Genomic DNA, 14,349 nt, shown 5'->3' with positions numbered 1-14,349 from the left:
TAAGAAAAAAAAAAAAAACCCAAAAATGGGCAGAAGATCCAAACAAGCAGTTCTCCATGGAAGACATACAAATGATCAATAGGCACATGAAAAAATGCTCAATATCACTAATTCTCAGAGAAATGCAAATCAAAACTACAATGAGGTATCACCTCACACCAGTCAGAATGACCGTCATTCAAAAATCCACAAATGACAAATGCTGGAGAGGCTGTGGAGAAAGGAGAACCCTCCTATACTGGTGGTGGGAATGCAGTTTGGTGCAGCCACTATGGAAAACAGTGTGGAGATTCCTCAAAAGACTAGGAATAGACTTACCATATGACCCAGGAATCCCACTCCTGGGCTTGTATCCAGAAGGAAATCTACTTCAGGATGACACCTGCACCCCAATGTTCATAGCAGCACTATTTACAATAGCCAAAACATGAAAACAGCCTAAATGTCCATCAACAGGTGACTGGATAAAGAAGTGGTGGTATATTTATACAATGGAATACTACTCAGCCATAAAAACCGACAACATAACGCCAGTTGCAGCAACTTGGATGCTCCTGGAGAATGTCATTCTAAGTGAAGTAAGCCAGAAAGAGAAATAAAAATACCATATGAGATTGCTCATATGTGGAATCAAACAAACAAACAAAGCATAAGTACAAGGCAGAAATAGACTCATATTTAGAGAATACAGACTTGCGTTTACCAGGGGGGTGGAGGGTGGTAAGGGATAGATTAGGATTTCAAAACTGTAGAATAGATAAACAAGGTTATACTGTATAGCACAGGGAAATATACACAAAACTTTATGGTAACTCACAGAGAAAAAAATGTGACAATGAGTGTGTATATGTCCATGTATGACTGAAAAATTGTGCTGAACACTGGAATTTGACACAACATTGCAAAATGTTTATAAATCAATAAAAATGTTAAAAAAATAAATAAAAAATAAAATAAAGCCAAAAAAAAAAAACGAGTTCTGAAACTTGACACTAAAAGCATGAATCCTAAAAGCAAAAAGTTCAACAAATTGGACCTCATTAAAATTTAAAACTTTTGCCCTGCAAAAGCCTAAAAATGAAGTGGATGAAAAGACAAGCAATACTTTCATACATCATATCTGACAAAGAACTATACACAATATGTAAAGAATGCTGAAAACTCAAAAGTAAGACACAAACCATCCTATAAACAAAAGACACAAACAGACATTTCACCAAAGAAGATATATAGATTACCAATAAGCACATGAAATGGTACTCAAAATAATACAGCATTAGGGATATTCAAATGAATATCATGATGAAATATTATTATATGTATATCAGAATGGCTAAAATTAAAAAAAATAGTGACAAATTCAAATATTTTTGAAGATGCTTAAAAAATGATTACTCATACAATTTAACAGGACACTCATACCCTGCTGATGGGAAAGTAAAAGGCACATTTTCTCTGGGAAACAATTTGGTAGTTTCTTACAAAATTAAGCATGTAATGATCATACTACTCAACAACTGCATTATTGGAAATTTAACCAGAAAAATTAAAACACATGTTGACAGAAAAACCTGTATAAGAATGTGTATAACAGATTTATTCACAATAGCTGCAAACTGGAAATATCCCTGATATCTTTAAACAGGTGAATTTTTAACTATGTTATGCCTATAATATGGAGTATTACTTGGCAATAAAAAGAACTGAACTACTGACATACTGAGACATGCAGCAACTTGGATGGATCTGAAGGAAATTGTGCTAAATGAAAAAAGCCAATCTCAAAATATCACAAAATTGTATGATTCTATTTATATAACATTCTTGAAATGACAAAATTTTAGAAATGGATAACAGATTAATTGTTGTTAAGGATTTGGGGTAATGGTGGTAAAGAGGTTAGTATGGTTATAAACAGACAACAGAGGGATCCTTTTGGTGATACAACTGTTCAGTATCTTGACTGTAACTGAGGATACATGAATCTACGAGTATGATTAAATTGTGTAAAACTAAATACACACACACACAAATGAGTACTAGTACAACTGGGGAAATCTGAATAGGATTGGTAGATCATATAATTGTTAATATTCTGTATGTGATCTTGTACTTACAGTTTTGAAAATGTTATCATTGGGAAAACTGGGTAATGGGTACACAGGATCTCTCTATATTATTTCTTATATCTGCATGTGAATCTACAATTATCTCAAAAATTTCAACTAAAAAGGAAAAGGAAAAGAAAGCAAGCATAAGTGATATCACAGGTCAAGAAGTGGTAGATGACGATGAGCCTGAATAGCCATGAGTGGCACTCAAGGAGGAATAGGGACTGCTGGGAATGGGAGACAGGGTTAGGGGACTCTAAGAACTGGGAATGAGTCATTTCAGACTAGTGGGGGTGAGGAGTTTGTAATGCAAGGCATTAAGTGGGATTTCTCTTGGTGTCCTTACCCTCGATACCCACAGGCCTCAGGACTGTCACTCAAGCCACACAGGCTACTGTAAAATCAACCTCAATAAGGCCTCTCGGGTGGCTGAAATGGACAGTGACAATATCCCCATGATGAAACTAATAAAAATGTGACACACTGGGCCCACCAATTAACAACAATAGTGCATGACAGCTAAGATATCTTGCACATATAATAATGGCTTGTCTGTCTCAGAGTTCCAAAATAGCCTCTCTTCCTGCCTGTTGGCTAGAACCTGAAAACCAAACTTCAGGGCCTTGAACCTTTCCTCACATTCTAAGGAAGGTTTGGACTCAAAGGGAAATGCTGAGATGGGTGTATTCATTTCCTATTGTTGCTGTAAAAAGTTACCACAAATTTCATGGCTTAAAACAACACAACACAAATTTATCACCTTACATTTCTGGAGGTCAGAAGTCCAAAATGGATCTCACTGAGCAAAAATCAAGGTGTTGTGCCCTCTGGAACACAGGACTGTATTCTTTCTGGAGGCTTTAGGGGAGAATCTCTTCCCTTGCCTTTTTCAGCTTCTGAAAGCCATCTGCATTCCTTGTCTCAAGGCCCTCTTCTCCATCTTCTATGTCAGCAGAATAACATCTTCCGGTCTCTCTCTCTGACTCTGACCCCTTTGCTTCCATCATCACATCTCTTTCTGTTTTCCTACTTCGTTGTTCCTTTGTAAGGGCCCCTGTGATTATGTTGGTCCAACTCAGACAATACAAGATTAGCCCCTCCATCTCCAGAGCCATAAATTAATCACATCTACATAGTCCCTTCTGCCATATAAGGCAACATATTCCCAGGCTCTGGAGATGAGGATGAGGACATTTTTGTGTGGCCATTATTTTGTGTAAAGCAGTGGGGAAAGGAGGATCAATGATGATCCTCCAAAGTACACAGTGAGATGGAGAGAGGGTAGAGTGCAGGACACTGGGTTCTGGTGAGAGAAGAGGTTAGTTTCCACCTTCTCATATTTCCCAGTTTGACTAAGCCTGGGCTTTAAGTACCTTGGCTAAGGCAGAGCACATAGTCATTGCTCAATCAATGGCCTTGTATCATCCCTTGGAGATTCTTCCACAGTCTCTCTGGTTTAAGTCAGTACTGGGCTTCCAGAGGGTCTTTCAAGGTCCAGCTAAAAGTGCCCTGTCTATGAAATCTCACATGATTCTCTTCTGCTCCCTCCCTTACCAGTCTTCTGTAACTCATCATCTGGGAGCTCATGGTACATACATAGGACTTCTATTTAGGTCCTCTAAATCAATAGGCAAAGAAGGGAGTTACTGTGCTGGCTGAGGTGATTCATCTTGATTATTAAAGAGAAATTGGACTGTTGCTTCATAATGGAGGTAAGAAAGGGTATATCTGTAAGTACAGGAGATCCCTTAGGGTATCTCTTACCATTACCATGCCCTGTGATTAAATGCAATAGAAAACTACATCAGCCCAACCCAGGTAGGACTACTAAAGGCCCAGACCCTTCAGAAATGAAAGTTTGGGTCACCCTATCAGGTAAAGAACTAAAACCAGCTGAGATGCTTTATGAGAGCAAAAAGAATAATGAATGGATAGCAGAAGAAGGTGGTTATGAATGCCAGCTATGAACATGTGACTAGTTATAGAAATGAGGACTAAAATTATCACAAGTATTTCCTTCTCATTTTATTATAAATAGACTTGTTTGTGTTTCTTTTGGTGTTTTGATTAGATTAACATTTTAATCAGTAAAGCAGATTTCCTTCCATAATATGGGTGGGCCTCATTTAAACAGTTAAAGATCTGAATAGAAGGCCCCAAGTGAAAGGGAATTCTCTAGCAGACTGTCTTCAGAGTTTACTTGGAACTTCAGATCTTCCTCCTTGATGGCCTTTTAAATGGAACATTGGCTCTCCCTGGGTCTTCTGCCCACTGGCCCACTCTGCAGATTGAACTTTCCAGCCTCCACAATTACACAAACTAATTCTTTATAATAAATCTATTTATATGTGTGCATAAATACACATATGTATTGGTTCTGTTTCTTTAGAGAACTCTCACTAATACAGATGGGGAAGGGGACTCTGATTTTAAGTTAGAAGAGACCATGTCTCTCACTACTACTAGAGTAGGAGCCCCTTGAGGGTAGAGACAGTGTCTGAATCTTCCCTATATTCCAAGGGCTCAGCACAGGACCTGGGACAAAGTAGGCACTCAAGTAATGCTTATAAAGCAGATTAGAATAAATTAATTGACTAATTAATCAATCCTAGGCTTAGTTTTTGGCTATAGAGAGTTCTGCATTTGAGCAATGACCCATGCATCTTTATAGACTCTCTAAGGAGTTGTGGAGCATGGAACTATTCCACAATCTCAAGGAAGTTCTATTGACTATGCTGCCTAGAGTGGCCATGAAACCATAGTGTAGGAAACAGTTTATCAAAAATAGTTCAACATTTTCATGATAGCTTGAATAGATCAATACAATATAGTGGCTCTTAACCCAAATTTAAAAACTATTTTATCACAAACATCATAATAAATAAGAACAACTTTCACAAGTCATGTACTTCATCTCTTTGCCTTAATCAATACTATACTCAAATCTCTTCAGAAACTTTTATAAAGCAATAGGAAAGATGACACAACAATCGTCTTCAGTCATCTAATGCAGTATCATTGCTAATCTTCTAGTTGTTCTAAATTAAACTCTTCCTAAAGACCAAATGTTCACTGGGCACATATCATTTGCTAGATTTCTTGTTTAGATATTCACATGTATTAATTTAACATTTAGAGCAGCCCTAAGCTGTAGGTACTATACTTATTCCTATTTTATAGAGGAGGAAACTAAGACATAGAACAGTTAAGTAATTTGTCTGGGGTCACAAAGGCAATAAGTGGAAGACCTAACAGGATAGCAGGCTGTCTACCTCCAGAGGCTATACTCTTAACCATTATGTACTTATTATATACTAGTCACTCTTCTTAGAAAGCAAGTCCTTAACTCAATTGCCATAAAGCAGAAATTCAGCTCCATCTTGGATCCCTAAGTGAGGTATATTTGTTTACTGGGGAAACATGAAATGTAGTTGAGCAGTGCTATGCCAAACCATATTGGAACCCAAGGGAAAAGGAAAAATTAGTAATGCTGATCCTGTCTTTATCTAAAATTTTGGTATTTTGTTAAATGTGGATTTCTCATTAATTTCAATTTTTAAAAATATTGCATTATAATAGTATTTATCCTGATGACTAAGGTTTTTTGGCACTCCCTTATATTTTTTGCCCAAAGCAAGTGCCTCATTTACCTCATCCTAGTCCCAGCCCTGGGAATAAGTGGAACATAAGGGGAAAAAAAGAACATTTGATCACTTTGCTCTGCCCAGTGCTGCTCTCTATGGACTTAGAGCACCTGTTTCCTGGGCAATCCAGAAAATGGTAAGGTCTGGCTTTATGAGGACAGCAATGGGGTCCTCTCTGGCTACTACAACATACCCTTGGTTAGGCTAAAAGGACCTTTGAAGGCATTGAGTTCAGCTTTCTTATGTCCAGAGGAAGAAACTAAGGCCTAGGGAGGAGAAGAAAAGAGAAATGCCCTCAAGTTATCCAAGGCCATGGATAGAGCCCAGGAGTCCTGACTCCTCATTTGGAACTTCTTCAATAGCTTGCCATCAGAAGGGAACTTTGGGTCCTGTGGTATAATGAAAGATAAATATTTGGTCCTTGTTCCTGGTTCCTAGCACATTAGCTCCTAAAACCCTTGGAAACTGCAGAATGACAAGAGTATTTTTATATGCTAATGAGATAACTGGTGGATGGAGGCCCCTAGGTAGCTTCAGGATGGGGGCTAGTCACCAGAAAGACCAAATCATGTGATTAGAGAGCTAGAATTTTCAGCCCCAATTCCTGACCTCCCAGGAGGGGAGGTGTCCAAGATTGAGTTCAGTCACCAAAGGCCAATGATTTAATCAATCATGCCAACAAAATGAAACTTCCATAACCTCCCCTAAACAACAGGGTTCAGAGAGCTTCCAGGTTGGTTAACACATTGAGGTGCTGGGAGGGTAGTGTGCCTAGAGAGAGTATGGAAGCTTTACACCCCTCTCTATATACCATGCCCTTTATATCTCTTCCATTTGACTGTTCCTGAGCTGTATCCTTTATAACAAACCATTAAAAGTAAATAAAGCAATTTTCCTGAGTTCTGTGAGATGTTCTAGCAAATTACAGGTACTTGGGGGCTATGGGGTAGTGTGAACCCCCAAATTTGTGGTCAATTAAGACAGAAGTGTGAGTAGCCAGGGGATCTGATACTTAAGACTGTTGTCTAAAGTGAGGAAACTCTTGTAGGACTGAGCTCTTAAACCTATGTATTCTGACACTAATTCCATGTAGTTAGTGTCAGAATTCAATTGAACTGTAGGACACTATTTGGTATCAGAGAATCATGGAATTGGGTGGTATTAGAGGGGAGACAAACTTCTCAGATCCCTACCCCAGGCAAGCTGGAGATGGAAATCCTTACCTGTCTTACTCTAGAGCCCAATTTCTATGCATATGCCAAGTGGTTGAGTGAGGAAGGCTTCTTCTTCAAGGAAGGCTTTGGCTTCTGTGAGAGAAAGGTTCATCTAGTTCTAAAGTTTATAGTGAGCTATAGCAATACTGGAAGTATAAAAATTTCATGGCATATGCATTACTCCCAGCTCTGAGTTTCCCACAATCTGAAGCTCCCATAATATGTAGCCAAGGGTAGGGATGAGAAGAACAGCATCTACTGATCCTGCCCTCCTAATCAAGTGCAAATGGCACAAGATCTTCCAGGTCCCTGAGATAACATATTTAGACTTCAGAGAAAGGAAATGAAAGCTACTCTCAATACCAAAATTTTCTTCAATCTGAACACTCTGAAAGCTCCAGTACCTCGGGGATTCAGATGATAATTATCACTCTGGCACTCCCTAAAACTTTCCAACTTTATGTCAGAGTTATCATCAAGCCTACTAGGACTGCTGCTTTTTGAAACTCTTTTGAACTTTTGCCAAGATGTTTACCATCTCATCCATCCATCTCATAGTTCCCGAAGCCTGGTGTGCTGATTGAGTTTTATTATTGTATTGAGTTTTATTATATGTATATTATACACTAATAAAGCTGAATAAAAATGGTGAGACAATACAGGTTGCTTTACACTTGTGCTCTTTCTCTGGAAAAAGATATACAACCTTATCCCTCTCACCCCTCACCCCCCACACACAATTTTTAGAACACTTGAACATTTTTCAAAGAATACTTCCTCTGGGATTCAGGATCCAATCTGTTTCTCTGACTTATTCAAACCAAAGTAAACACTTCTACAGTCTTAGGTTCCATTCCTTTTCTTAGGCTGTATTACATTATTTTGATTTCCTCATTGGTTTGTGGGATTCTCTCCTGATTAGATTGTGAACTCCTTGAGAGCATAGTTGTCTTTTTAAATTCTGTATACTAGCACCCAGTTCAGTTTCTTGAACATAGCCTGTCTTCTAAATGAATGAATAAGTGAATAAACAAACTTATTAGATGACTTAGAGAAAATCATTTCAATTCACTGTAAATTTGCAAGATTTAGAACAGGGATTATTACTGTTCTCAGAACTTTTTGAAGACAAATTAATTATTACCAGTTTAAAAATTCTAGCAAAATTAAAGAGATACAAAGCAGATCAGTGGCTGCCAGGGAAGTAGGGGGATAGCACTGACTAGAAAGGGTCATGAGGAAACTTTCTGGGGTGATGAAAACATTCTATAGCATGATTGTGTTGGTGATCACATGACTATACACATTTGTCAAAATGCATCAAATTGTAAGCTTAAAATTGGTGACTTTTATATATGTATATTATATGTTAATAGACCTGAATCAAAATGGTCTGGATTCTCAGAAAGAAAAGAGATTTAAAATCCAAGACCATGAAGGTAATCCAGTTAGATATGTAAAAATAACATAGACCTGATAATCAAGACACTTAGGTTCCAACACTAGTTCTGCCAGATAGGTGATCTTAAACAAATTGCTTAACTTTTCTGGGACTCATTCTCTGCCTCTTTTAAGGGACAACAATACCTGCCTTACCTTTCCAGGGTACAGGGCTCAAAAGAGATAATGGATGTGGTTGCATTTTAAAAAGTTCAACACTTATATTATTGTGATCAGAATCTCTACTCTATATAGAAAAATTTAATCAGATCCAGAGAAGACCTCACCTAGAACCCAGAGTCAAGGGAAATATACTGAATCCTGAAACTCAAAACCCACCATCCCCAACTCCTTTAAAGCAATTTCTCCTTACCAGTTGATTAATAAATTTCCTTTTGAAAGTGTTTGTTCAGTCTAGCCTTGAGAAGAAGAGACTGGCTAAATTTAACTTTGGGAATAAAGTTGGTTGGCTTTTTGAGAGGTGACACAAGTAAGTTGTAGAAGAGAAAGGAAACCACTGAGGGGGAGCCAAAATTTTTCCCTCAGAGTGCTGATGACCTGGGTACTGGTTGTGACCCCACCAGAGCTTCCTGATTTGGTGGGGTTGGGCCACTGTCATAGCATGCTCTCTTGTCAGAGATCATCAGCTGATGCTCAATCTTCCAAGGCCAAGACCAGCCAAGTTGGGGACCTAGAGGAAGCAGCAGATGGTGGGGGTTATGGGGGCAGAATATTGCTGATCCATTTGCTTTAAGATCTACTGCAGATATGCTGCCACCTTCCCCAAGTGGGAATATGAAATAGATATCAGGTCACTGGGCTTGGAGCCACAACTAGGTTTACCCTGACTCTAATATCAACTTGCTTTTTGACCTTGGGAAAGTCTTTTCTCTCAGTTTCATTTTCTCATCTGAAAAATAGAGATAACCCAGTCTTCCCAAGTATTAAATGGTATTATATGTTAAAGTTTCTCTCTTAGCTATAAGATATGCATAAAGATAAAGGGAGATAAGGCTCCCTTTAACTCCTGGCATGGTTAATAGGAGACCAGCCTGAATTAAGTATTCCCCTGGGACAGGGAGAGTGGTTCTCTCCTGGCCATAGCACCTACCATCTGACTAGACCACCTCCCTCTGATCTGCCTATTTAATCCCTTCCCATCCTTCAGAGTCCAGCTCAAATTCCATTCCCTCTAAGAAGTCTTGAATATTGTAGGCTACCACGAGACTCTTCTTTTTAACTTAGATTGCTCCCTTGAAAAAGTGTTTTTCTCTCAATTCTGGATTCTTCAAGGATGTGAAAGAGCAGAGATCTAGGTCCTGCATTTTGATTTGCACTCATACAGAAGGTTTGGGTCCTGGTTCTACCATTTACTAGTAGGGTTACTTTGCATAAGTCATGTCCCTACTTTGAGCTTCAGCATTTTCATATACAAAATGGGGATGATATTTATTGACAGGTTTGCTATGATGTCAAATGAAATACTGGATTTGAAAGCAATTAGTAAAATATCACAGGGATCTAAGCCATTTTTATTACTATCATTACTATCATAATTACTATAAAGACCAAAGGCTGAGCAAGTCTTCAAGAAGTGTTTAAGCATTTCAATCCTGTGAATGACATAAAGTCCCCCAAGATTTCCTTGGTGACCCTTATCACTCCCCTAAACCATTGATCCTGGATATTTTATCCTGTTGGGACCACCTCCCTGGATTTCACCTCTTGGGGCCTTACAAAGTCTGGCTTCCCCACAGAAAAGGTCTTATCACAAATGACTAGTTGCTGTCTTTGAGCATACACAAATTACTGATTAGAAGGATTCTGATCATTTTTTCTCTTAGTAAAAAGAGGACCAACATGGACACCTGGCTGAAATGAAAATAGTGTTCAGACCTGTCTGTTGATGCCCTTTGTATTAAGAGAAATGGACCAGCCTGAGTCTGGATCAAGGAAATCAAGTGATGGAAGGTTGGCAAGAAGGCAACTGAGCAGAGGCAGCAAACAGAAGAAAGCAAGTCCAGTGCCATAGAACTTTCCCTCTGGGCCTCACTTTTCAATTCCCAAACTAAAACAAAACAAAACAAAACAAAATAAAAACCCCTCAACATCACAGCACATCTCCTTGACCAAGAGTTTTTAGGTGGAGGTTGTCATGAAACAGGCCTGAACTACTGTGACTAGAAGTTTATTTCTGAGCAAAAATATTCAAGTTGGAGGATAGTGATAGTGAAAGCTAAGCCACTAGGCCAGATATCTCTGGGGGTTGCATTCTTAACTGTATTTGCTCACCAGGCTTTAACCACAGAGCTGTAGCCTTATGTATCCAAACATACTTGCTCCCACATAGATTGACTCATGCAGGCACACAGACACATTATAAAGCAGGTATCTATATACACCTCAAACAAGAAGATGTAAATGAACAGATCCATAGATCCAAACACGTACAAAAAAGTACTAGATGTCAAAACACCCAAAGATACACTCAGACAAAAAGATATATATATATATATATATATATATATATATATATATATATATATATATATAGAGAGAGAGAGAGAGAGAGAGAGAGAGAGAGAGAGAGAGAATTAAAAAAGATACATTGAAATACACTTAGGGACACCCATAAATTCAGGAAGGAAGCACTTTAAGAAGAATGTAGGTGTACAAAGATCCATATATATAGACATACATGGACAGGCATGCACATGCACAGGGATATAGCAAGAAAACTACATTTACTATACTCAACATAAATACTCAACTGACATGGATATAAAGATAGAGTTCAAGAAGCCTACTCACATTTATATCTGCACTTATGAAATATTTTCTCCAAGGGAATGCATATAAATATGCCACCAGTTAGCACTAAAGATGATCATGAACCCAAAGGATACAATAAAAGCAAATCAGATTACCCATGGTTTAAAATCTCACAGTGCATCCTCCCATCTGCCACAAGAAAGGCAGCCAAAGACATTGGCAGGCTGTGTGGAAGCCATAAAAAGTCTTTGACTTATCTCATAGAAAAATTAACCTCAGGGAAAAAAAGGTTAATACTCCCAATTTTTTGTAGCCATAAAATAGCTCAAAAACCCATTTTTAAAATTGCTTCCATTCCACATACTGGAAGCTCTAGCACTTGCAATATGTCTAGTAAAAAAGAAATCTTAGAGGAAATAAATGGTCCCAGAGGCCCAGCAAGTCCCAAAGGACTAAGAAAAAGGTCTTACTTCATTAATGTGCTTGTTTCCTTGTCTCTGGGCCTTCAAGTATCCACCAATGTTCTTGCAGGTTTCTAGTGTCTTGGAGCCCTGGTCCAAGTTACCTGTGGTAAGAGAATACCCTTTATGTTGACTCTAGACCTCAGCTCCCTTTACAGAGGCCTGGCTGCTGGTCAACCTAGAACCACTAGGAGTCAGATGGATGGGGAAATGGGAAGGAATATTCAGATGAGGCCAGTGGTGGGAAGAAAGGGAGCTGAAATCCAAAGCCAGTATCTGAAGTACCCTGGACCTTCTTACGCTGCTCAGAGAATATCTTGAGAGAGGAGGAACCTCAGGACCTCATTAGAAACTGCAAGAAAGAATTCCAGGTCTGGACATCTATGAAGTACTTAAAGTCTTAGATGGCATGGAAAGCTTGGTTAATTAAAGTATGGGAATATTGTCAAAACATTTTGAATGATAGTTCAAATTTCTTGACCCTCCCAACACTTCCCCAGTTCTACATTTTCATTCCTTTCTATAACCCACCTGTTAAGAAGAAATATGATCAGTGAATATGTCCAAAACCTGGGAGCAGGAGGAGAAACCAAGAACATGTCCAATCAGACCCAATTAGTAAGTGAAATTTGTGTTCTCAGAATAGACAGAGAACACTAACTCCATTTCAGAAATGAGGATACTGAGACTCTAAAAAAGGGAAAGATTAGAACAGACTACACACAGGCACACACAGAAACCCAGCAACAATCAGTTTAAATCAAGTAGATATAATTATCAGTCAACATAGATAAACCCCACAGTGACCACAAATCAAAAACCTACAATAAATACATAAAAAATGAAAAAGAAAGAAACCTAAGAATAAGACAAGGGAAAGTCATCAAACAAGAGAAACAAAAAGAAGAAATAAACAGAGAAGAACTACAAAAACAATGGGAAAAAATTTAAAAAAGTCAATAAGTACCTAACTATCAATAATCACTTTAAATGTCAATGGACTAAATGTCAAAAGTCATAAGGTAGATGACTGGATTAAAAGACAAGACCCTTCAGTATGCTGCCTATAAGAGACTCAATTCAGGGCTAAAGACACAAAACAAAGTGAAGGGACGGAGAAGGATATTTCATGCAAATGGAAATGACAAGAAGGCAAGGGTAGAAATAATCAGACAAAATAGTCTTTAAAACGAAGACTACAACAAAAGACAAAGAAGTACATTACATAATAATAAAAGGATCAACATACGAAGAGTATATTACACTTGTTAACATATACACACCCTAATTATATACATACTAACAGACATAAAGGGAGAAAATGAAAATAATAGAACATTAGTAGGAGACTTTAACTCCCCACTGACATCAAATGACAGATCATCCAGACAGAATATCATTAAGGCAACAATGGTCTTAAATGACACAATAGAACAGTTTGAATTAATGTCTACAGGACATTACATACATTGCAAACGTCAGAATACATGTGCTTTTCAAGTGTATATAGAAGATAAAAATCACATAATAGGTCACAAAACAAACCTCAACAAATTTAAGAGGATAGAAAGTATATCAAGCATTTTTTCCAACCACAATGGCATGAAACTAGAAATCAACTATAGAAAGAAAGACAAGAAAACAACAAACACATTGAGACAAAAAAAAAAAATGCCAGTAAAAACTCAGTGAGCTGGTGATGAAATCAAAAAGGAAATGAAAAAAGTAACTCAAGACAAATGAAAATGGAAACATAACTTCCCAAAATCTATGAGATGTAGCAAAAGCAGTTCTAGGAGGGAAGATCATAGTGATATAGGTCTACCTCATGAAACAAGAAAAATATTTTATAAGTAAACAACCTAACTTACTACCTAAAATAATTAGAAAAGAAAAACAAAGGTTAGTAAAAGGAAAGAAATAATAAAAGTCATAAAGGAAATAAATAAAATAAAGATTAAAAGACAATAGAAAAGATCAGTGAAACCAAGAACTGTTTTTTTTTTGAAAAGATAGATAGAACTGATAAATCTTTAGCCAGGTTCACCAAGAAGAAATATGACCCCAATATACAAACTAGAAATGAAAGAAAACATATAATAACTGATACCAGAGATATACAAAAATCATAAGAGAATAGTATGAAGTTACATACCAACAATTGAACAATCTAGAAGAAATGGACAAATTTCTAGAAACATACAGCCTAAAAAGATAGAGTCAACAGGAAACAGATGATTTGAACAGACCAATCACCAGAAGTCAAATTGAATTTTTAATTAAAAAAAACTCTAGCAAACAAAAGTCCAGGACTGGGTGATTTCACAGGGGAATTCCACCAAACATATAAAGAAGAAATAATACCTATAATTCTCAAACTGTTCCAAAAATTGAAGAAGATGGGACACACCCAAAGTTATTCTCATAGGCCAGCATTAATCTGATACCAAAACCAGACAAAAACACTACAAAAAGAGAAAATCTCAGGCCAATATCTTTAATGAATATAGAAACAAAAATCCTCAACAAAATATTAGCAAACAGAATCCAAAAATATATAAGAAGAATCACATACCATGATCAAGTTTGAATTACTCCGGCATCACAGGATGGTTCAACATTCACAAATCAATCAATGAGATACAGCACATTAACAAAAGGAAGGACAAAAATCACATAATCATCTCAACAGATTCAGAAAAAGTAT

General features: G+C 37.5%; 1 protein-coding gene across 2 annotated transcripts in view; it reads right to left on the bottom strand.

The window, feature by feature from the left end:
• Nucleotides 1-14,349, bottom strand: part of LOC135320228 (uncharacterized) — a 71,944-nt gene that overhangs the window by 23,456 nt on the left and 34,139 nt on the right. Inside the window, exon 3 of one of the 2 annotated variants that reach the window (XM_064483088.1) lies at nucleotides 11,652-11,746. In XM_064483088.1, the coding sequence (XP_064339158.1) occupies nucleotides 11,652-11,746 (95 nt within the window). Of the gene's footprint in view, nucleotides 1-11,651; nucleotides 11,747-14,349 lie in introns of those variants that run through there. The other variant, XM_064483089.1, reaches the window with a different exon arrangement.

This window comes from Camelus dromedarius, chromosome X, assembly GCF_036321535.1.
Source record: "Camelus dromedarius isolate mCamDro1 chromosome X, mCamDro1.pat, whole genome shotgun sequence".
NCBI classification, from domain to species: Eukaryota; Metazoa; Chordata; class Mammalia; order Artiodactyla; family Camelidae; genus Camelus; species Camelus dromedarius.
This window is presented reverse-complemented; position numbering and strand designations above follow the sequence as displayed.